The 24602-nt window shown below is 40.1% G+C and overlaps 2 protein-coding genes across 7 annotated transcripts in view; one reads left to right on the forward strand and one right to left on the reverse strand.

Moving 5' to 3' along the window:
- Nucleotides 1-5322: 5322 nt before the first annotated feature.
- On the reverse strand, nt 5323-19229 carry DCAF4 (DDB1 and CUL4 associated factor 4). Of its 4 annotated transcripts, none has more exons than XM_066552634.1 (14): nt 19195-19229; nt 18793-18909; nt 17085-17182; nt 15337-15494; nt 13946-14028; nt 13229-13331; nt 12262-12405; nt 11517-11566; nt 10165-10244; nt 8471-8566; nt 8258-8355; nt 7387-7563; nt 6648-6762; nt 5323-5729 (listed from the first exon to the last, which is right to left on the reverse strand). In XM_066552634.1, exons 2-14 carry the CDS (start codon nt 18900-18902, stop codon nt 5536-5538), a joined length of 1506 nt encoding a protein of 501 aa, XP_066408731.1. In that variant the 5' UTR covers nt 18903-18909; nt 19195-19229; the 3' UTR covers nt 5323-5535. The 4 variants fall into 4 exon arrangements, with proteins under 4 accessions (XP_066408731.1, XP_066408732.1, XP_066408730.1 ...); XM_066552635.1 differs by having other exon boundaries at nt 19200-19216; XM_066552633.1 differs by lacking the exon at nt 19195-19229 and having other exon boundaries at nt 18793-19167.
- Nucleotides 19230-19414: 185 nt separating this feature from the next.
- The window catches only part of DPF3 (double PHD fingers 3), a 179290-nt gene continuing 174102 nt past the window's right edge, over nt 19415-24602 (forward strand). For all 3 annotated transcript variants that reach the window (XM_066552404.1, XM_066552402.1, XM_066552403.1), the window contains exon 1: nt 19415-19480. The gene's annotated coding sequence lies outside the window, so the exon portion shown is untranslated. The remainder of the gene's footprint in view (nt 19481-24602) is intronic.

Below are 24602 nucleotides of genomic sequence, written 5' to 3' on the forward strand. Positions count from 1 at the left end.
ATCAAAAGTTCACAGCAATATAGCTGGAGCTATGCAAGAGCACAAATTCTGAGTTCCATAATAGCACCATGAGACAGTAATGCAACTCCCATGTGAAAAAGTCTTCTGTATTGACAAGGGCAAAGATAGAAAGAGACTGTTTTTCAGGAAATTTCTAGAAGATCATCACTTTGTGTGTTACACTGAAAAGAAATTACCATGAAGTTGTAGTCAGTCAAGATGATAATGTGTCCCTTAGGTCAACTGAAGTTCACTGTAATGTTAATATTTTAGCAGTTAAAATTGCCATGCTTACTTGGTAGGATAATTAATTGGTCTCAATTGGTCCGAGATGTGACATGATAAAAGCCTGTTCTGAGTTAGATTGATGTTGACTGATGTAAATCTGTTGTCAGAAAAATTATGTCAGATTGATTATTGATTATTATGTCAGATCGAGCAGCATCTGCACCTCTTCCAATTAGGAAATGCTATGGAAAACATTGAGTAAAATAACAATCATATGAACTAGCCAATATGCAAAGATGTGTGCCAGTGAAAAACTGAATTCCTTATCCAAAGCACCACAAAACAAGTCTAGACTTGTTGATTGCTCTATTCTGATGGATTTATTTCCATTATGGGTACAAATGGCAATTCAGCATGAAGATTCATCTTCAGGTAGCTGGTGTGGGTTTCCCTGTCATTCTGTGAAACAGATATATGCAAGCTTCATATAGATGTCAACACTTTTACTTAGACTCCCTGTAGGCCACTCTTGGCTTAAATGTGACCCAGGTGCATGTTGCACCTGAGACTTGCAGCCACGGGGCAGATGGTGGAACAGCATGGCTACAACATGTAGCTGTTGTCAGGGCAGAAACAGGCTCTAAGCTGGAATTACTTGCACAAGAAAACTGCTTTGTCCTTCATTCCCTGCCCTCCCCCACTTCCACCACCTGCACTGGTTTTCCTGTTCATTCGTTCTGCCCAGTGCCTTGCAGGTGAAGTTGCACAGGCTAAAATTGGCCAAGGTATCCTGTACATTCCTGTCTGTTTCCCTTGGGAATAAGACCTCTGGTTGTGTTCTGGAAGACAAGACAACCCTTGCTAGCTTTTGATGTTAACAAGAGTTCATTTGTGGAAATAAACACCATCCTTAAGTTAGATCTGCCTTGCATTTATGCCAGGTGTCTGTTATGACTGTGCTGAGACATTCACAAATGCCCCTGTTGCTTTGGGAGCCTGGGCTTTAACATTGCAGGACTCTGGCTTCCCCACCTGGTTCTACAGACTTTGTGGTCCATATTTTTGCTTTCAGCATAACCAGCCCAATTACATTTAAATACTAATATAATTCAATTTTGGCAGCCTCTAATCATTTTCATGTTTCATTTGTCACTGCCATTGTCAGTCACTGTAATGCCATGTATTGTAGCATTGTCCTTGCATTTAATTATTGCTGATGGCTGTAATATAATTTGGCACCAACAAATACGTCTGCCTCCCAGTAATTTGAGAACACAGAGTGATTTGGACTAGTGATAGAACTGTCTGCTTTCTGTCATCCAGGTTTCATCCCCCTCCCATACTTTAGTTGGGCACTCTTTCATGGCAAAGCAATGTTGACATATATATTCTGTCAGTAACAGTACATATATTATGTCATAAAATGTATTTGTTTGTAGTGCAGGTATATCAAAAATGAAATCATGCCAATGCCAAAATAAATGAAAATTTGCTATGAGGACTTTCAAAATCAACAGTATGATGTGACAAATACAAAGCTAAAGTAGAATGGCAGCTAGTTAGTTATCTCAAGCCAAAATTAAAATGCATTCAGGTTTTTAACTTTCTTTTTGTTGGATATAACTCAAGGGAAAAAAATATACCAGTGATATATATATATATGTGGAAGTCCTTATGTAGGAGATGTTTTAATTGTGGCATTACAGAAGTTCTAATAGTTCTAATTTCAAGAATTCCAGAGATTTTGAAACATACTGATTTCTAATGTTCTGAAAAGCTGGGTAAATATTTCTGTTTCTGCTTAAAAGGCAATTTTTCAGCAGCACTGGAGAGAAGCAGGTGCATATGTCTGATGGTGATATGCAGATGGTGACATGTCAGGAAGGCATCAAAGTGCTTCACAGATACCATGGTACCAACAGATAGGAAAGAAGTTGTTTTGACAAGAAAAGGCAGGTGATCTTCATTATATTTTCAATAGGTTTATCAATTTTGTGCTTTGGCTTCCATTTTTGAAGTATTACACTGATTTGTAAAGTGCTTTTAACAGTTGGGTCAAGCATCTCTCAGCCCCCAGGCCCTCACCCCAAAACCCCTGTCTAGAAAGTACTTTGGGTTGGTGTTGACTGCTGGATTCAGCTCACAGTATATGTAGGACATATAGTGTGTGCAAGCAGCCACTAGTGACTGAAGGTTTGGGGACCAATGCTGAATTCTCCACTGCTAGATTGTAACTTTTCTGAAAGCAGCTTCAGTAAGGGGATACTTTGAGACTATGCACATAGTTGGGTTTGAATGCTCCCTTTCTCATAACAAATGCATTGTTTTCTAGTCCTGTTAGAATAGGTCCCCCTTGAACTTAAAAATGCAAAAATGCTAGTGTGAATTGGTGACTAGTCAATAGAATTTTTTTAACCTCTTAGTTTAGATATTCATCAGGATAATAGAGGACAAATGACCATGCATGCACGTACTGCAGTAAGTTGGGACCAACAGAAAGATGTGACCAACATCACCACAGAAGACCCAGAAGCAAATCTCCTCCTTGCTTTAGAAATTTCAAGTTAAAATTGAAGTTTTTCTACCTGTCTTCAGGTCCTAAAGGGGTTTATGTGTAAAGAGCTTTATTAATCAGGGTTGAGAGATGACTGATAGCAGCAGGGGACATGGAATAGAGCGAGGGTGAGACTGTGGCTTCTGACAGAGTGGTGTTGATGGGAGGCACTGGCAGTTTCACCAGTGAGAGAGCTGGGTAGGCTGTGCCATGCTTCAGGGAACCAGTGGCACCAAGGAAATGGTGTCTGCTGGGTGAGGGATGCTGCAACTGGGCTTGGAGCACAGCGCTGGCCTTTCTGAAGTTTCCCACTACTTCGGTCCTTGCTGAGACACAGAGGCAGAGAAATACAATGTTTTGATACTGTAGCAGACAGGAAGAGTGTTGTCGTTCCTTTTAAACTGCCTTAGGGCCCCACTGTTGCTGTGTGATGAAAGAGATGATTTAATATACTTTAGCTGCTGCCTGTAAACTGCTTGCTGTTTGTCACTGAAGCCAAATTGCCTCTCTTCTTGCCCTGCTTGCCCTCTCCTTTTTTAGTGCTTTTGCAGGCTTAATTAGAAGTGTTGGCTGCAAAAGCACTAGTTGGGTGAATGGGTTTGCAAGGGATGTGTGTGCACTTGGTTCCTGGAAACACAGAAAGGAATTTTTTTTTTTGTTGTTGTGTGAATTTTCCCTCAAAGGAACATAGAGATGAAACTATCTGCAGTTATGTAAGATGCCTTTCAACCACCATTCTTAGTTGTGCTTGCCACGGTAACTGGACATAATTGTTGCATGGTCCTGTTCTTGCAGAACCAGAATTACTGGAGTTAAGAGCACTGAAAGAGTCTAAATTCTAATTTAAATTTTGGAATTAATTCTGCTTTAAGGGAGTTCATGATCTTTGTAGGTTACTGTTTGAAACCTACTACTTGTAGGAAAATGTTTGAACCACACATTTACTAGCAAGAAGATCAATATATAGTATGTTGCAACTGAATTGATTATCAGATGTAATATTAGGACTTTGCAGTGGGATGGGGTTAACTACACTTCTGTTTTCTGAACAGATGCTTAGTTGTAGCATGCATAATTAACAAAGGCAATGCAAATGTTTTTCAAAGTTTTGCTGTGTGCATTTATCATTGTGTATGCAACAGAAAATGTCAAAAATTAACATAACCAATCAAGACAAATTGTGGAGTATTTTCTCAAATTGATAAGCAAAGCAACCAGGAACTAGGTCCCTTGGTTTTTGAAGTGTAGTAGAGGGAATGGAAACAGCCTGCAAGGCTTACCATTTAGGAGAGCAGGAGACCCCCTGGTCTCATAAACGCTGTCTGTGGAAAGAAGGGGCGGCATAGAACTTATGCTGTGAGCAGCATCCACTCTGTTTTGTGTGAGAAAGAAGGTTCTGCAGAGGAACACTAAAGCCAGAGGTATGAGGGGAACCAGGCTTATAAGGAATTAACAGCTCAGTCTGCCCATGGGAAAACACAAGTTGGCTGTTAACAGGATAGAAGAAAAATTTGGGGGTTTTGAATGTATACTCAAAGAGGGAAGACACTGTTTTGAGTATTTGCTGGGATTCATCTTGATTACCCTTGCAGCAGCTATTTCTGACAGAATATATTCACACTGTAAAGTTTTGACACTGCTCCCAAGAGGAGTTTTCCTGCTCTATTGTCTTCTGTATAGATTTATGGGTAAATGAAATACAAAGAAAGGTCAGGAGGTCACCACACAACACTGATGTGTTGGTGAGCAAGAAGAATTCCTGAGAACACAGTCTCTTGGAACAGCAAGCACATTGCTTAGGCCTGAAGGTTGTGAGAGAACAAGAGAAATTAGTTCTCAAATACAGATATGGTATGCAGTTACTGTGACCTGGTACTACAACTTTGCAGCTGAGGGCCCAGTTGTACCTCTGTATACTGACTTTGTACAGGTGATTCCAAATCACAAAGATGTGGTCTGTACAACTGGGCTTCTGTCCTGCTACAGCTGCATGAGCAAGCCCGCCCTTCCAGACCGCTGACCAAACTGCACATCAGGGGTGTGGACTTGGTTAGGAAACCCTGATAAATTAACAAGGGCATTCAGCTTTGCTACTGGACCAGAAAAGGGGCTTTACTCCATGCCTGCTGCTTTCTACAGGAATCATGGCAGGGCAGTGATGCTACCATCGTCTGAAAGGCACAAAGTTTAGTATGACCCAGCAAAAAGGATTGACAGCAGGGGTCAGGAAAACAGCTGTTCCTTGAACTGTTTCCAGCCATGGAGCATGGTTACTTCCAACCAACTGCTTCCAAAGTAGAGCAGTGGCAGTTGCAGGAACCCCAACCAAAGCTACTCCAAACTGCCCCAGAACACTTACAGTGTTCAGCTTCTCAACACCAGCTGCTTCACTCTGCTGGGCCAGCCTGCTTCTTGAGGCAGATGTGACCACAGCTAAAGGTTAGGTGACCAAACAGCACATTTAGCTAGCACAACAGAGGCTCTTAAAGTTACCTGCTTGGCAGGCTTACAGCTAGATTTCAGAGAGACTGAATCTTGCCTACAGTTAATCAATGTTTAGCTTTTATTTACAAGAGGTCTGAGATGTATGTATACAGCAAGATTTGCTGAACTCCTGAAGGATGTTCACAATTAGATGAGCAAAGCAGATGCAACAGCAGCATATAATGACTCAACAGCTTGGTGACTGGTGTAAAGATTCTGAAGTCACATATAGATTGGCAGCTTTGTAGACCAGGTCTGAGGAGAACATGTCAGTTATAGGAGAAGTGGTAGAGATCCTGTTTGACAGCCATGAGTAAGCCAGGAACTCCTCGGCTACCCCCAAGTCTTGAAGAAAACACCACACTAGGAATGGCATCTTTGGATGATGGGTGGGGAGAAGGGATGGTTCTAAGCAGATGAGTATCTTGGAGACTCCAGATTCGGGTGTAGCAATCCTGACCAACTGGGACGAAAGCAAAATCCAACATTACACAAAAGACTTTACACAGTTCTGCAAGATTATCACCACAGAAGCAGAAGGTCTATGGAGAAAACACTCTGAATATTTTTATGCCCACATGAGGCAAAGTGCTTATCCATACTTTACAAAACAAAAAATTTACACTGAATACTACAGGAGTGGGAAAAATGTACATTTCCTATTAGGTAATTAAAGGTACAGTAAATCAGTTTTTCCTTTTATCAAGCTCCTAAGCCAAAAAAAGGGAGAAAAATTCAGTCACATTAAAAATTCTTATTATTCCACCACTGACTGGTATATCCAAGGAAAGGAGGTCACTGTCTTTACAGTGACTTTATGAAGCTTGGCTACACTATAAAGGTTTTTTTTCATCTATTGCTACTTTTTCTGCCCCCACCCAAAATACAATGAGACAAAAATCTGAGTGTAACTGGGAGTATTCAAAATGAATCTGAGTGGTATAAACAGTTTACAAGGAGTCAGGCTCACATGCCAATGCTTCAGTTCATCACCACATTCTCCACTTAAGCACCAACTAAAGATATGCAGTCTCTATATAAAGTTATCACCAAGTCTCCTGTTTACATATTGTTTCCTTGAATTTTGAAATCAAGTGTTTTCTGCTCTACTTTTGAGACATATTGTGGAAAGGATAATAGGACTTTTGCAATACACAGCAGATTAAGCTGTTGAGCACCTCACAGGATTGATTACAGTAGGTATGCATCCATAACATAATTTTTATAGTCTATTACAGTATGTTTAAGGCTATTTTTTTTCTGATTTTAAAGAATTAACAGCTTTACAGCTTCTAACAGCTGTACCTAAGAAACACCCCTCAGGCTTAAGAAAATCACTACCATACACTATACAAATAGAGGGGGGAAAAAGTCAACCTACCTGCTGTAAGAAGTCCTTCTTCCTCATTTACATGCAAAGGGAGAAGAGCATATTCATTGTGGTGACCTTTGTACTGTTTCACACACTTTGCTGTTCTCAGGTCCCACAGTTTTATCTGCAAGTTGAAGAAATTGTTTGAGAGAGGATATATTAAAGCAGAGAGCACCCAAAGGTTGGATATGTTGGAGCATGCCCAGAGGAGGGCCATGAAGATGACTGGAGGGCTAGAGGACCTCTCCTGTGGAGACAGGCTGAGAGAATTCAGCCTACAAAAGCAGCCTCCTCCTGAAGGAGGCTACAAGAGAGCCAGAGAGGGTCAACTTATAAGGGTATGTAGTGATAGGACAAGGGGGAATGGCTTTAACTGAGAAGGGTCTGTTCAGATTAAATATTAGGAAGCTCTTTAATGTGAAGGTGGTGAGTGACTAAAACAAGTTGCCCAGAGAAGTTGTGGATGCCCCATCCCTGGAAGTGTTCAAGGCCAGGTTGGATGAAGGTCTAACAGAAGGTGTCACTGCCTATGACAGGGGGCTGGAACCAGATGATCTTTAAGCTTCCATCCAACCCAAACCATTCTGTGACAAATAACGGGCTCTGGAAGAAGACCCATAAATGGAACTACCACCCAGTTCCATACTACATACTAAGAGCAGACATCTGTCCTTGGGAGTGGGATAAGTACCTGTAAATTCCCAGATACTGAAAGGAACAGAATATCCTAAACACAACAAAAGCATACCTTTCCAGACATATCTGCTGCCATCAGATAATGTTCATCCTCCATAAGGTGAACAGATGTAACTGCTGAGCCATGGAAGAGACGAATTGCTTTCCAGCTCTGCCCCTTGCGATTACGTTGGCGCACGTCAATGCTGAAAATCTCACCCGAACGGCAGCCATTGTACAGCACTGGGGTCTGGGAGAATCCCAGAGAAAGGAGCATACTGTGTAACATCTGCAAGGGTCTTACAAGTTACACAGACAGAGCCTCTGTCATGCTTTTGAGCTCTACAGTCTAGTTGTCAAATTATTTTAACAGATGAATTAAGAAGCAGAATTTTAATTACACACTGCAGCATTTTTCAGCAAATTCATTAAGCTCCATTCAAACCTCAGCTATTTACTTTAGCTGTAAAAGTTTCCCTAGGTAAGCAGGAACTCAATCTAACATAACAGCAAAACAGAAACTGGAATTCTCATATTCCTCATCTTTTATGATCCTAATTCTTTGTGAACAAGTCCATTAATATTTTATAGCGACTTTCTCCTTCTTGATGAAGGCAATACAGCGAGTGTTACTAGAATGAGGTTATTGACCAAAATCAAAACAATTTTACATGTTATTACTGTGCTCTTTGTACTTCCTTGTCTTTTAACCTCTGTAATCTTAACAAAAATTGCCCCTGTTGCCAGTTTGAAATCAGATAATATTTTTGTTGCTATTCAATTGTGTGTGAGCATCAGACCCCATCAGCTCTGCTGTGGAACAGCCACCTAACAGCAGCTTTCATCACAACCTTATGTACAGCATGAGGAATCCTGCCCCAAACAGAATAAAGAGCCCACCAGTGAGGAAGTGCTTTGAAAAAATGGTGTCTGGTTCTCCCTACCTGTGTGGCAAACTGCTGTGCCAGAACATCACTACTGGTTCCAAATGTCTGACGATGCCCTGTCACTACATTGGTCACAAGAACTCGTCGTGTCAGGCCTAAGGAAGACAGATGATATTAGTTTAGCTGTAATTTGTGTAGCAGCTGGGAGATGAAGGGAAGAAGTCTTTCCCACTGAGACAGAGGGGGTTGCTAGCCTTGCAGATAGATCACCTGTGCTAAAGCAGTTGTCTGCTTGGGGATTCAGGCACCAAGCGCAGGACCAGGCAGTGGATATCTTGAAACTGCACAGCATTCCAGGTCGATCTCCTAGAACACAGGAGCAACACATGAAGTGTTCATGAAATGTTAGGACAGGATGGTAACTCAGAAAGGTTCTTAGATTGCCACATTTCACTCTGAAGCAGAGGAAGTGTTACCCAATTAGCGTCCTTTTGGTACTCAAGAGACAGGAAACAGAAATCAAAGTTCATGACTTTGGGACTCCTACAGTCTATGTAAGTGGGACTCCTACAGTCTATGTTAATAGATGATATTGAGAGACTGTGAAATTTATTCAGTAGTCAGAGGGCTCACCATGGCAGGAAAGAGAAAAGTAACACTCGCCTTATAGCACTGAGTAAGCCATTTTTAAAAGATGAGTGGGCTAGAAATACAAAACATTTACTTTATAAACTATAGATTAGCCAAAGCCTAACCTGTACTATGCCTGCTTATTTTAAAATAAATGATTAAGTAATAAACCCCTAGATTTGACTCTTACTCATACAGCCCCTGCACAGAATTTATGCCAATTAGCAGACTACATCCTTAGTTTTCACTTCATGGCACATCATACATACATCTGTCATGTAGCACAGGTGACATGGACAAGAATGGATGGATAACATAGTTTTAGACAGGCTAAGTTCTACTTTTCTCCTGGCATCTACTCAGCAAGGCTCCCACAAACCACCTCTTTAGGAGAGAGAAGGAAATCAAATCTGGAAATACCTGAACAGTCAATAGGATATACTAGACAAGAAGACTTTGGTGGAACTTACAGCAGCTAATTATGGTGAAGGGCTTAAAATCTTTCACAGAGCAACTGGGTGTGCTGGCCTAGTAGCCATCCACCCTCCGTGACTCTTCATTCAAGTTCATGCTGACTCTATGCAAATTTTTTAATGGCTGCATATATAGTAAGACATTAAATTTTTAAAATTAGTCCATTACTCTTATCTATCACAGATTTCCTCTGTATAAATTTAACTGATCATGTTTGAATGGAAGGCAGATTAGAGCACTGCACTCTGTGACTTGAAGAAGCATGGTTTTAACATCTATCAAGAAGGTCCAATTAATTAAGTCCTGACCCCAAGAGCATTCAACAGAATAGATCAGCTACAGCCAGACTTAGGACGTGGTACTCTCCCAGTCAGTCAAGTTTCCATACAACTGGAGCTGGAGCTTGTACAAGGAGCTCTGGGCCGAGATATTTACCAGCTTTTACACCTCTGATTTATGCACTGAGCATTCCTGAGCAGCTGCTATGAGAAGGGATTCTGCAGTGACTCTGGACATTCTATAAGGAAATGTGAGTATTTGCTGTGTGCAGTCTCTGCATATTAATTACAGGCCAAGCTTCTCATGAAAAATCTCAAGTGTTCACTTTACAAGTGAGTTGTTCTCCTGCCAAAGTCAAGTACTGCAGCAGCTAAAAATAAACTAGGACTCTGAATACTGCTTGTTAATTAAGTCTCAAATTCTTTCATCATCATTTCACTTTTTAAGCTGTTTTAGTCTTACAGGAATACAACAGTCTCACCAACTACTGAAAAAGAATGCTAAAATAACCTTTCATTTGTGCTCTTTTCATATAATCGCTACCAAAACTTGGAGACAAAAATCCAACAGAAACACCCTACCTGGGTTAGTGCTGCTGAACAATGATGCTGGAAGCAGACTGGCACAGCCTGGTGTTTCTGCAATTCCCATGAGACACAGCTTGCTGAAGTGAGTTAAGGAAAACTGATTTCTCTGTAGAATAGAACAGGCTGCCTAATATTTATAAATGGTAAAAGCAAGATGCCCTGATACAGCTACAGCTCACAACACTTTTCCTCGAGACCTTTGATGTGCTTTACAGTTTACAACTAAGCTGTGACACTGCACTTCTTTCATAGGAATGAGCTAGAAAGAACTCAAATTCTTGCTTGTGTATTTTCACTACCAGAAAGATAAGACAATACTGTTGTATCTTACTAGTGATAGGAAAAATAAAAAATAAGCATGGCCTATATAGATCATTCTCACTTTTTCATGTTGATGGCACTGCATTAATATAGATCTATTTTTTATGGAGGTAAATTGGAAAAATGGAAGGCAAGGAAAATTCACTTCAGATTACACTTAAATATTTTATGAAGACTAGACCAGGTACAAATAGAATTTGAAAGCTGCATTTCAAGTTCAGTTGGGTTAATCTGTAACTCAACTAGAGGAAAACACAAACCCACCAAACCAAGTGATCCTGAACACATCCCCAGCTGTGTGCACCCCTGGTGAGCTCCTGCCCCTGATGAGCTGGTCTGGAGCTGCCTGGCTTTTCACACAGCCCATTCCATACTTTTCAGTGTAATTTCTTTTGGCACTTTATAACCTGTTGTCTGCCATCTCCTATGTCAGAATTCAGTTTTTTTCCCCTACTCTTCTGGGCTCTGCACTGTTCATTACTGCTTCCTCTACTGTATCTATCTGACTTTTCAAGTCAGACCTGCAGAACATGCTCTGAAAGTTGCAGGTGATGCTACTGAATTGCTCCCATTCTCCTCTCACCCCTACCAATACAGGGATGGTTTAAAACACAAATGAACCATCCCACTTTCAAAAAGGTTCACTTCAGAAAAAGGTTGTTGCCTTTACCCTCTGCTCCTGTTCTTTTGCCTCAGCCAATTTCCAAACATCAGATCATTTTGGATATGGCATTTATATACACTGTTAATGAAGTGGGAATTCTCCATGGCAGAAAACATGGTCTTTCATTTACCATTAACATGGGAACAATTCTACATTTATCTGTAACAGAACCATACATTCCTCAGAAATTCCAATCGAATTCCAGTGTTGGAGTTCGATTTTCTTTACTTCTGCTGTTTTCCAGAAAACTTATCTTCTGGGGGAACTACAGAAGAGGTATTCCTTAAATTAATTTTCCTGTGAAGCATGATGCAGACTAGTAAAACCTGAATGACAATTCTGATTTTTTTTTAAAGGATATAAAACATGAGAATCTGGATGAGTCAGTGATGCCCAGCACACAGAGTTCACCTTCAGAGAGAAGAAGACATACTATTTTTGTGATCTGTAATTCAATTAAGGAAAGATTATTTCCATGCAAAAATGACGTAAAATTAGGCACTGGGTACAACTCCTCAGCCCACTAAATAACTCAGTAATGGGGCACAAGCATTTCAGCTTCATACTCATCACAACAGAACAGCATTAAGAAGTCTGACCAAACGCAGACTAAGGCACCAAGTACATCTTATTCAAGAGACCATCCCTGAAAGAACCCGAACATGAAGAAATCATGAAAACCTGTTTTAAATATGCCTCATATTTAAAGGAGGATAAACACAGTTTAAGGGAAAACTTTAAGGATAAACACAGTTTCCCAAAATTATTTTTAGGAAAGAAGCATGCAAATCTTGGTAGTTTTGATAGCCAAACTTCAGTTTTGCTAGCTACAGTTGAAGTCTAAAGTAATCACTATCCTTGGAAGCTGGTACTTCTATGTAGTCCTCCATTCCAGTTGTAGTGTAACATTGCTGACAACTATTACTGGTACTGAGCGCTTTCAGGTTTACTGTGGTTCTGTATTTACCCAAGTTTCACATCTCTAGATTCTTCCCTTCTCTTCTCCTAGGCCCTTCCCCAACCCTCATGGCACTTCCACCTGAGCCTCCCAAGAACAGTGTTCTGAGAAAGCAACCACCAAAGGAAGGAGGAACAGAAAGCAGTACTTTGCGGTTTGTGAAGTAGAGGTTGTCATACATCTCCACAGTGAGAGACTCCTTCCCCAAACCGCTGAGATTGATGATACCATATTTACATCCTCCATGCTCTACATCGTTCACAGTGAATATTCGTTCACAAGCAACATCTGCCTGTAAAATAAAAGCTTACCAGTCACACTCACTGGAAACTTACAGGAAAAACAGCCTGAGGAGTTGCATTAAGTCTAAAATGAAACAACACATTAATTCTGATCCCTTTAACACCATCTGCTTTCCATCCACCTCTAAAATCAATGGCCAACTCCTTTTAAATGCATGCAGAGAAAAAATGGGGATAAGAAAAGGATTCAGTCCTTGGCATACAATAAATGATCTTTCCAATGTTAATAATTCTATACACTTACACTGTTTCTGAGTCCCTTCTGGCTTCAGCTATCTATGCAGTGCTTTGTTTACAAGGCCAGGAGCTGGTCCTGGAGAGCTTCCTATATAGTCTATGAAAGATCATGAAATGTAAAGTGATTACTGATGTTTACCTACTGATGTTTGTGGTTCAGAGAATCACAGGCTTTGCCACTCCCAAAATTCTTTTTCATTTTTTTCTTCTTCCTCTTGATCCTCTCCACTCCTCCTCCCAGCCCCACAATAATGATCCACTCAACTCCTACTTACTTCCAAAATAACATGTTGATCAGATTAAAAAAAAACAAAAAACAACCAACAAAAAATGCTTTCATATCCAACCTTTTTTATAATTTTCCTTTGTAGGAAAGGAACAGCCTCTCCCTACCTGTTAAAGTTACTGAGCATAGATTTTAAGAACTGACAGAGAAGGAATAAAATATCTTTAAAAGCTACATATCTTTATGGAATAACATATCTTTAAAACCTGTGTGATTTGATCACAAGAGCCTGAATTTTCACTGAAGACAGGCTCTATTTATCTTAAAGACCCATCATTTCTCATACATACCACAATGATTTTAAAATTGTTGGTTCCAGCAACTGAGGAATCTGGACTGTGAATTTCTATCTTCCTCCTCTGCATGCAGTTCACTTTTAGTTCATGGACTAGCCTGCAAAAGCAGGTAGGAGGGTGAGGGGGTTGAAGAGAGAAGAATTCAGGTAAGCCTAAATTTAATGCATATGAAAAGAATTCTGGCCAGGATATAGAATGCTTCTCAATCACTGAAGAGAAAATGCCTGAATAACTAGCATGCTGAAATTTAACGTGTATAACCTATGAACATGTGCATCTTCCACATGCATGGAATTTCATCCCACTATTTTGAACCCCAGCACATCTTTAGTTTAGAACAGCAAGTCACTAACTTAACTTGCCTTCTGCTGTTCTGATGGGGGGCAAGGGAATGGTCATGGCTGTTGAAAGGACTTATCCTAAAAAAGCTGTGCTATACTCATAAAGTACAATGTGACAAAACAGCATATCCAATGTACATACATAAAATGAACTTCTTTTGAAGTCAAATTGGGAAACAACTTCCTCATTTGAATTCTCATCATTTTAGTAATCTGATTATTACAGAATATAACCTTTTTCCTGACTTTAAGTACTAAATTCCTCCTCATCCCAATGAAACAGTAAGAAATGCAAGAAAACCTGACGGAAACAGTTGCACTAACAGCAGAACTTGGCACTGCAAACAGAAGACAAATCAAATCACTGTACCTGCAATAACTTGTGGGGCTGAGCGAACCCAGCTGCCTTTTCTGTAACAGCACAGATGAGTTCAGTCCAGCCCTCGTTGTTTTCTGGAAGAGAGTAACATGGAACTGTACTCAGTTATTTATTTGTTTAAGATTCAAATACGGCTGTGGGTCTTTGATGTTTGGGATGTTTAAGGAACTTTTTCTTCTAGCCTACACACATTAAAATTTTCAGAACATATAAAACACATTCCAGCACCATCTCCCTGATCTACTACGCTAAGTAGACAAGAATATACTCCTGTGAGATGTGGAGTGCTTCTGTAAATACAGAACCTGGAGAAAAAATGTGAAACCCCAACAGCCATTGTCTTCACTCTACATAATCAGCAGTACCACCTGGAGGTGTAAAATCACCTTCTGGTTTCATGACAACACCTCAAATTCTTCTTATATGGCAAAATCTTTTATCACAATGAGACTGATATTAAACATGCAGTCTTACTGTTGTACTAAACTGCTTTTCCATTCCATTTCCATTCCCCCCACTGGCACTAGATGATCTTTAAGGTCCTTCCAACCCAAGTCATTCTGTGATTCCATTCCATGATTTACAAACCTTTTAGAATTTAATGCAAACACCTTCTGAGGAGACCAAGGGATAGAGTATTTAGCAGAACTGCGGAGTAAGAAATCTTTTTGCTAATGGTCAGACAAAGCAAGTGTTTGAGAGTCAAAATGTTCTTTACACTGAAGACCTAGTTGGAGAACTTCATTGCTTAAGAAAAAGAACACTGTTCACTTCTTCCAAAAGATAGCATATAAGCTGAGCTGTTATTTGTAAAGTTATAAGACATGTTTTTCAGGTAATGAAAAAGCATCCTTGTTAGATATTTTACCCACATTACAAACATGCAGCATCAGCATTAATTTCACTGTAACACTTTATATAGAAAAGCACACAGGCTTTCCAGACATAAACAGAAGATCTGCCTTGATTTTAACTGTCCAAAAAAGTTCTTCAAGAAAAAGCTTTCCACCAACTATGATTAGTATTGTTTCTTCAAGGTCCAGGAATATGATAAATAAATTTATTAAAAATGCAAAAAACTTTAAATCAAGACCCTGCTTTGCCAATTCAAGGCAGGAACTTGAAACCTGGCATCCAATATCCTGACTCAAGTGTAACTGTTGGACAACTGCAATTCCAAGCACAGTTCCTTTGTCTTTATAGATTTTTTTGTTTGTAATGACTTGACTTCATTCCTATGTGGAAGAGCCATACAAAAGGCTTCAAGGACTTCATTCTTGACAGAAAAAGAATTTGAATTGTCTGAACTTAAAGACTTCATTTATAATCTGTCCTGAGCCAGAGTACAATAAAGCCTAATTGCAATCTTTTTCAAAACATACCTGATGCTGTTTTTCTTCCTCTTCTAAGAGTCTCAGTCTTTTGCACTCCATTGCCTTGTGCTGAATGCTGTCCTTGGTGAGTGGATTGTGATTATTATGTCCAGGCAGTAGGCGAAAATAGCGGTTCTTTTCTGGGTCATAATAAAATCCTGGCAGTTCTTCAGTGGGGGAGACATGGGGGAGAAAAAGTGGCAAAATCAGATGGATAACTAAGTTTGTTTATTGCTCTTTGATATTCCATGTCTTCATGTGAATGTGAGAGTTGTGAGACCCAAAGCTCTAGCTCCCAGCACGTCCCAAGCATGATACACAGAGTGGGAATAGATGAGCAAATTACAGGAGAAAAAATGAGGTTATTTGTAGTGTTCAAATGCACTGCTCTTACACAGCTACAGAAGGAACGTCACCACTGACCAAGAGGAAATTCAGCACAAAAGAAAGGTTTTGTTGCAGAACAAAAATGGTCTTTCTTCATAAATAAATCACGAGGGGACATTCTTAGTTAAAAGACTTGGAAAGACAGCAAAAAAAAAAAAGACAATGAGGTATCAAATAAACTCAAATAAAGTGATTCACTTCCCAGAACAAGACACTTTTTCTTCAGCACACAGGAGAGATTTAGATAAAATCAAGAGTACATTTGCCTCCTTCCAAAGATAAATTGGGACGAGAAACACTCAATTTTAGTGCTTCACTCTCTGTGTGAATGCAGAGGCAGACAAGTAAAATACTATGACATTTAAAATACTTTGACAGATTGTCTCGAGACAAAGAAATTTATTCAGAGGCAACTGTTAACATTTCATTTCAAGAGTATTTAAAACTTTATTTACTACCAGAAATTTCATTTTAAGTATCCTCTTTTTGCAGCTGCTTACCATTCAGCTCCTTATCTGCATCTTTTAGGTTTCAGCTTAGCCACAACTGACCAAGACTTTTTCAGGTCAGTGAAAATAAGAAGTTAGTCAATGAATCAGTAAAGTTTATAAAAGCACACTACATTTAGTAGTTACACAGTAACTACACAGGAATAAATGTCTTGCAGGATACATCTCCTAGCATGTTCACAACACAAAACAGTGATATACAAAAACCATCTTTTTAAACTCAAGTGTTGTTCCAGGACTCTCCTGATGTACAGAAATGTAAGTTCACACTGGCTTAGTTTTTGCTAGCATTGTTTAATGAGTCAGGAAACCAGAATGTAAACAGGACATCTTTCTCAACAGCACTGCTACTTCATCATTTGCTGTAAATGAACAAGTATTTAGCCAGAGTCTATTTATTACAGACTACAAACTACACTGAAGGCATAAAGAGACACACGACACAAGAGACATCCCACAAAGTGGTGGATTGTTGTGCCTTTCAAAAGACTGAGTAATTGAACACAAGCTATAATTTTTTATATACTCTCTTATTTCATTTGCTTGCTTAGTGGTTCATTTTCTTCCTAAAGCAGCACTTCTGGAAGGAAAAAGAATTGCATTTTTTCAGTTTATATCAGCTTGACTAAGCATGCAAGTTTTCAAAAATGAGAAGTACTTGTGGGCCTGAAAGTGATTTGGCTCTGTTCTCCAGATCCTTACTTACTACATCTTTTTGTATCACTTGATGTTACTTTTCTCCACAAACTTTACTGTTTGTATGGTTTCTGTCACACCAGATTATTAATGCAGCTACTACTACTTTTTTCATACAATCAGCATATAGGAACTGACTTCTGACCTACAAACACCATCTCTTACCTGGTGCTACAGAGTTCTGCGTTGACCTGGATGAAGAAGGAGCCTCATTACTGCTGGGACCTGCATTCACAGGGGTCTGTGGCTCTTCTTGTTCCAGACTAAAAAAATAGCATTGCTTTCAAGATAGGCTCACAATTGCCCCACACATCTTTCCCATAAAGAGACTAGAAAACAGATTGTTACTGACATCAATGGAGTACCACTATGCAGTGCTCTGATAGCATATTCTGCATATCACCATATATTAAACTATGAAAATAAAACAGTGAAAAATATTCAGCTTAAAAATTTTTCAAGAACATTAGTGATAACAGTCTTAAATTACTTGCTAATACATTAGAGGTTGCTGTTGGTTCTGCAAGTGCCTCTAACTATTTTTAGCAAAAGATTAACTGGGCGATTGTACATTAAACAAACAGCCCACTCCTGAAAGCATGCAAGTCTTCACAGCACAAAACGAGAGACAGTGTAGGTAAAACACTGATGTCAGGTCGGAAATGTTTTGCCATTATCTCAATAACAAGAGTTTCACTGATGAGGTTTAGAAACATGCAAAATAAACAAAAGTTAAATGAAAATTCCAAGAAAAGCCTCTGCTTTTCTAATAAACATTACATGGGGTAACTGCAGCTTTCCTCTTTTTGAACTAATATACATGAGCATATTCAGTACTCATGAGCAATTTTCCACTAGGATGTTTTCTGAATCACCTGCAAAATTCTCACTTTTTAAGACAGGTCTTATTACATGTCATCTTAAAAGCAGTAGGTGAAGCTGTTTTGCAAGAGCCATAATTTATTGAAAATAAAACGACAAAGAAACTATTTCTAATACCAGCTCTACTGCGGTTTGATTATACAACTCCGAAAACAGTTAAAGGACACAACAGGTATACCAGGGGAAAACCACCCCAGATCGCACCCAAGCACTTAACTTTAAAGCTCTGTAAGAAAACTCTTTTAATTCTGCTCACTGAAGCAGTGTCCATTTGCATTTCTAAATTTTCTTACACGAGTACAACTAGTGTGGCAACTCATAAGTGTGTCTCTTTTCCTAAAAACAGGTTTTTCTTTAAAAAAAAGCTTAGTATATTAAAGCAAAGCATTAGCCTCTTTTAGTCCTGCAAGAGGCACTAACGGAAAGAACAGGGGAATGGAAAAGCAACCAAAGCAAGCTCAAATATAGGCAACTGTAAGTTATAAAATATAAAGCATGTTTTCTGAAAGGATCAGTTTTCAAGGCAGGGATAATTCCTGAGACCTTGTTTCCTTTTCCTCATCTGTTAGATACGATATTACCACATTACTTACCATGCTTTCAAACATTCAGAAAGATCCTTTAATGACAGATTTTACACCACACTCAAGCTTAGAATAAACAGGCAGGTAGAATTAAGTAATTATATTTTTCTTCCCTGAACTATCTTTGCATATTGATGAAAGGTTTATGGATAATGCATAGCTGAAAGGACTGGCTCATGGAACTGCATCTAGTTTAAAAAATCAGTGTACAGTTGTGAACACACAATAAACTTCCAGAAATCAGCACAATTCCACTCCCAGTAGGGATGACAGATATACCAGAAGTACTGTCTACTAGATCTTCAGGTGGCAACCCTCTCGGGTCTAGACAGTCACCATTCTGCACATTCAATTAGGCATAAGACCTATCGGTTTAGCCCATCTAAGCACAAGCTGCCTGTACTTGCCTTTGGGCGCGGTTGTTGTGACCGGGTCTTCTGTGCCGGTGGGGCTGGTGGCTGCGCTTGTGACTGTTCCATCCACGCCTCTCCTTGCCTCGACGGTAGTTCCTCCGCATTTCTCCTCTTAAAGCAAACATGCACACATATCTCACCCCTACTTGCCTGGAACGGCTCAGCACTCAAGACAAGTCTCTTAATGCGGCCTCTTTTCGAACAGTTTCAACCTGTAACGACCAGGCCGGCTGATAGCCCGCAGCACAGACGGTCTCCTACGCCTGTCGACTTCCCCACTAGTCCCGGACCAGCTCCGCGGCTCACCCCGCAGCGCTGAAGCCGAAACCCCAGAGGCAGAAGGTCAATGATGACCGAGCGTCCCCCAGCGCCCCCCTGGGCCCGCCCGTCCCTCACCGCACCGGGCCCACGCCAGCCCCGCCGCGTCCGCGCTGCCGCCAGCGCCCCGCCCACGCCCCCAGAGATGCCCCTCATTGGCGCTCAACCGCACCCGCCGCTTGACGGACAGCTCCCCCATCCAACCGCAAGAGGGCTGGCCGGCGCGTGCGCCGCGCGGGGGCGGGGCCGGGCTGAGGGCGGGCGGATGGCGCGGGGTGCGGCGCTGAGGGATGGAGGGTGTGGGCTGGAAGGGGCTCTTAGCTCGGCAGGGACGAACGCGGGGCGGATGGGGTCGCTTAGCACGGTAGGGAAGCAACGTAGGGTAGAGGAAGCCTGGGGTTTGCTGGGAGGTGGCGTGCTTTGAGGGGACACCGAAAGGGTATCTCCTCTTATGTTGCTGGCTCCCTCAAAGCCATCGTTTGGCTGTGGGCAGGTAGAGGCTGAATTTATCAAGAATTCAGAAGTGATAATGTCTTGAAAGTGACTTTCTGGGCTGAGGCCCCTTGGTGCTTAATGTTTTTTTCTTATTTTGAGCCTTCTGCCGGTGGGCAGTGTTGAGGCGGAAGAGCTCGGGCTGCAGCGATCGGTAACAGCTCCTCGGCTGCTCCGGGCACAGCAGGGTGTGGTGTGACCACCGTCCCCTGGCAGTCAGAGCAATAAACCCCATCTCTTCCTAATCGTTTGTTAAAGGTGTCCTTAAGCCGTTTTTGTATAGCATTCCCCTTCCTGCTTCTTTAGCATATAGGACTTTAAAGAAAGTCGTAACCAGAGTTGTAAAAGAGTTTGTTAACGAATGTTTAAGGTTAAAACAAACAAACAAAAGCTATACTTAAAATAATTGTGGAAAAATAATAGTTTAGCCTTTTTGCTTTCAAAAAGATGTGAGGGTTTTTTGGTTGCTTTAATAACTGAAATAAAAATGCCAGTACTGGGAAAATAGGCAATGGGGTTTTGCTACTTTTAGTTTTTAGACTTTGCACAAATTTGCTATCTTACTTGGCAGGAGAGTAATATTTGGGAGATAGTATTTTTTGTTTCTCACTCACATGATCTGTGTTTTAAGTTCAAAATGCATTGAGTTAGTCTTGGAAAGTATTTACTTAAGGATAGAAACAGCTGAAGAAATCACCTGTGGCTTGTATAGACAGTTTGTGAGCTTTATTTCTTTGTCTTTATAAGTCAGAGCACCAACACGGTCTAATTCTAAGGCATGTTTTGTTGGTTAGGTCTGTTTCTAATAGTGGTTTCGTGATAGTGATCTTTAGCTTTCACAAGATAATTTTGAATTTTAATACAGTAACGGGAGAAAAGTGTGTACAAAAAGTGAACTGTTGCTAAAATTATCACTGCTGTTGACTGGATACAAAGTGATGGTTTATATGGTGTTGGTACTTGATCAAATCCAAATTTGATGCTGGTACATCCATCCACAGGTTTCTAGGAGTGGTTTCTTCATGGTATTTCCTGGCTTGTGGGTAATAGTCCAGAATGTCTAATGTTTTGCAAGTACTGTTTTACTCTGCTTTGTTCATTAGCTTTGTTTCATCTGTTTAATTTCTGGTGCCCAGTGAGCAATATTCAAGGTTCTGTAACCAATAAATGCTATTTATAAGCTGAGGGATTCCTATGACTGAAATAGTTACCATTGAGGAAGAAGTGTATTAAATGATTTGTTTTCTCATTTGTATTGCAGTACTTACTATGAAAGTTAATAGACTGAAAGATATTTCAGAGATCACTGGTTTTCCATATATGCATTGAAATAAAATATACAAGTAAAATGCACACATTCACCCACACGTTGTTCCTTAGCAATAGTTTGTCTAACCTCTTCCTAAAGGCTTTTAGTTTGGTTTATTTTGATTATTTTATTTTAGTATTTATTATTATATCTCACTGAAAGGTTTCCTGATAATTAAAAACATCACTGCTATTCCTTCTTCCTTCTGTAGATACAGAAAATAGTTTGTTACCTTGCTCTCTGCCGCTGTATTCCGTATTTGAAATGTGAAAAATATGTCCCTTTTGAAAAATTTTCTATAGATTGAAGACTGCCTCAGGAATACCATTCCACTAGGATATGATAGGTGGCAACCTTTAGCTTTGATGATTCTTGCTTCCTTTTTTGGACCCCTTTCTGTCGAAAAGAACTGTTCAAAAAGATGGAGAACAGATCTTTCCTTGACGTGTGTTCCTAAGAGCTGGATATACCACTACTCAGCTGAGGGCTTCCTAGTGCAGAGTCTGTTTTGCAGGCTACACTCAGGCTGGAGCTCGAGGATGTCCTACAGCTGTGCAGCAGTGCCAGCTTCCATGAAGCTTATGGCCAGAAGTGTGAGCAGTTTGAGAGCTGCTTTGTGATCTGTTGTTTCCACTCTGGGTTTGTGGAATTGCTGTGCTCTTTCTGGTAACAATTTAATGCTGCTCGTCTCAGGCTGGTTCATCAACTGGCCCAGGCCATCCTGTCCTGAGGAATGCACTCTGCCACTGTGTCCACCTTGGCTGATTTTCTACTTCCTTGATCTGAGGGACTGGGTTTATACCCCTGTAGTTGATTAAATACATATGTTCAGATTATGCTTATTGAGTTGATTGAAATGTATTTGTAAATTATGTTCAAACATTTGGTAAAGACTGAATTTTATCAGTAACATTAGACTTTGAGGTTTGAATGTAGGTTTAGGATTATTGCAGTTTAATGAGTTGCCTTTCAGATGAACTGCAGGGTCTGAGCCTGTGTTCATTCTTAGCAGTTGCATCTCAAAATTAAAATTAGCTTGTCTAAGCTCTTTTGCTGAGGCTTAAGCTGTGTATTTTGTCTCATGCTTTCTAGGGGCTAAACTTGTGTTCTGCCTGTTAAAGCTCAGCTTCTGTAAGACAGCTCATTAAACTTTGCTAAGTGGAAAGGGTACCTGGGCCCATGGATTACCCGGGGTTTATGCAGGATAATCAAAAATAGGATTTTGCCTAATAGTAAAATTTGTGTTTGCTCTAATATTACTGAAATCAAAGCAATTTAAGAGTCTGTGTAACTTTGTGCTTACTCTACATTATGAGCTGCAGCAGTTCTGCAATAATAGTGTCAAAGCTTCTGTGAAAGTTGCTGTTTGCTGTTTTATCTTAATTTTCAGAATACCCTGTTGTCCCACAGGCTCTGCTGTTAATGCAGTAAATAACTTTTGGATTCTCTGGCATTAGGTCATAAAATCAGCTAGATTGGAAAAGACCTTTTGGATGATCAAGTCCCACCACTAGTGAACACTGCCAGGTCTGCCACTACACCACATCCCCAAGTGCCATATCTACATGTATTTTAAATATCTCCAGGAATGATGACTCCACTGCTTTTGCAGCTTATCCTAATGCTTGACAACCCTTTTGGTGGATATTAGGAAAAAATTCTTCCATCTAAACAAAGGAACAAACTCCTGTAGAATTTAAGGAATTAAGGTGATGAATGATCACAATTCAGTTGGTATAAAGATCAGTAACTTCCTGTATTTATTCTGTATGTGTTTGTGATTCAGTTTTTTACTCTGTCTAGTTTAAATCTCGAGTTCCCAAAGCGGTCCTGATGGTCTTGGAGGTGCGGATCCCCTTGAGGGTCTGCTGGGTGTTTTAAGGACGGGAGCGAATCGGATCTGACCCAGAAGAGGGCAGCAGTGCACTTGTACAAAACCACTGTGTCTTGGCTCTGTAAAGTCTTCTGTACCAAGTATTGAATCGATTTTAGAAGCAGAAATGCACCAATGAATCCCTTTGCAAAAGTGTATTCATAACCCTAAAGTCCAGGGACACTGCTGTTCCATGTTTTAGCCAGACTTTCCCTCCAAGTAAGAAGGGGAAGCTTCTTTCTCCTGGTATCAGCTTTGTCTACCCTGCAGGTCAGAGGTCATAAAAGACATGCCCATGAGATATGCATCAGCTCTTAGTATTTATATATATGTATGTCTTTTAGTTATATATTTTATATATTATACAAATTATATCTATTTTATAAGTGATACACATTCAAATTTTGCTCTGACACTACATCTGAAGTCTCTTCCAGTCAAGTATCTTTGAGAATAATACATATGCTGGTCAGACCTTGCCTTCTTTTAAATGCTTTCCTTAATAGAAATGCTTAGACATAATTTACTGGATAGTCTGATGAGAAATTAATTAATCTTTTTCCTGTGGATCCAAAATAATAATTTGTATGTAGAACTTATCAGAAGTAAACTGCATTTAAAAATTATTTATGGCACTGGTGGGTGGACTTTGACTTCTGATTATAATCAGAAGATGGACTACAGAACATGCAGGCATGAGTGGGTGCCAACAATGTACATGGTTCTGTGTATTGGTAGAAATGGAGCTGTGGTGTTATGGGTCTCTTCAGATGGGCTGGCACATACCAAGACATGGTCTCTGGTAAAACTCCTCTGAGACCTTCTGTTTGCCATGGTCTGCCCTCTTTTCTTTCAAAATAACATCCTGTCTTTTGAATGGCAGTGCTGGATGCATGGGTAATCCTTTTGAACATTTTTGATGTTTTAACTAAATCTCTTAAAAATTATTTTATGTGCAGCATGAGCCATTAATTAACACTCTGAAATGTCTTTTGTGTGTGTTTTTTTTTTTTACTTCTGTCATTATTACTTGTGGGCCCAGTCTAAAGGACTATTAAATGTGTAATGATATTCACCTGTCCTGATGGTGGTGTAGGCTTATGAAAGTTGTGTGTGTATACACATAGATCAACATAGCTCTGTCTACAAAACTAGAACTTCATTATCACATATGGTGGTACCACATACCACAGTGTATGGGTGGGGAGAATGCTAAGTTGAAGGCATGAGATTTTAAAGTGATGTTGAACACAGAGATGTCAGTGCTCTGCCATGTTTCCTATGATGCTATAAGTCTTACATGTCAGTTCAAAACAAAAACTGGCTCCTTTGTTAATTTTTTTTTTTTTTGGTAAAAAATCATGCCTGCAGATGGAAAAGTGGTCAAGCAGGTAGGAATGCTAACAAGGCTTACATTGCCAGAATGCTGAATTGGAACTTGCAGAGCCATTGTAGAGTAGAATATCCTGATGGTGAGGAAACCTTTGTTGAATAATTCTGTCCTGCCCCTTTTTGGGGGAAAACTTGAGATCTCCATTAGAAGGTCATGTTCCTGGTGCAAATAATGCTGTCTTTAGAGCAGTGGCAGCTGGCAGCTTTTTCATTTTTCCTCCAAACTCATTTGTTCAGCTTATGGGCCTCTAATACACAAAGTGCTTGCAGTTACAAGATTGATTTCTAGTCTTGTATTTAAAACTTGCCAGGAAAAGAACTAGTCAGCATCTCCAAGGAAGTATTCTCTTTTGGGGTCAAAATCTTGTGTGCTGCTTCGTATTCTCCCTTGCCTGCTTTGGTTATTAAGGTTGTACTTTT

The sequence above is a fragment of the Molothrus aeneus genome, chromosome 6 (assembly GCF_037042795.1).
Source record: "Molothrus aeneus isolate 106 chromosome 6, BPBGC_Maene_1.0, whole genome shotgun sequence".
Lineage (NCBI taxonomy): Eukaryota > Metazoa > Chordata > Aves > Passeriformes > Icteridae > Molothrus > Molothrus aeneus.

Bases quoted from the DNA above. Each gene is read 5' to 3' on its own strand.
- DCAF4 (XM_066552633.1), bottom strand. From the start codon at position 18,923: ATGTTTGCTTTAAGAGGAGAAATGCGGAGGAACTACCGTCGAGGCAAG. The intron at 15,495-17,084 runs GTAAGAGATGGT...CCCCCACTGAAG, and splicing joins GCAGAACTCTGTAGCACCAG to AACTGCCAGGATTTTATTAT. The intron at 6,763-7,386 runs GTATGCTTTTGT...TTCAACTTGCAG, and splicing joins CAGCAGATATGTCTGGAAAG to ATAAAACTGTGGGACCTGAG.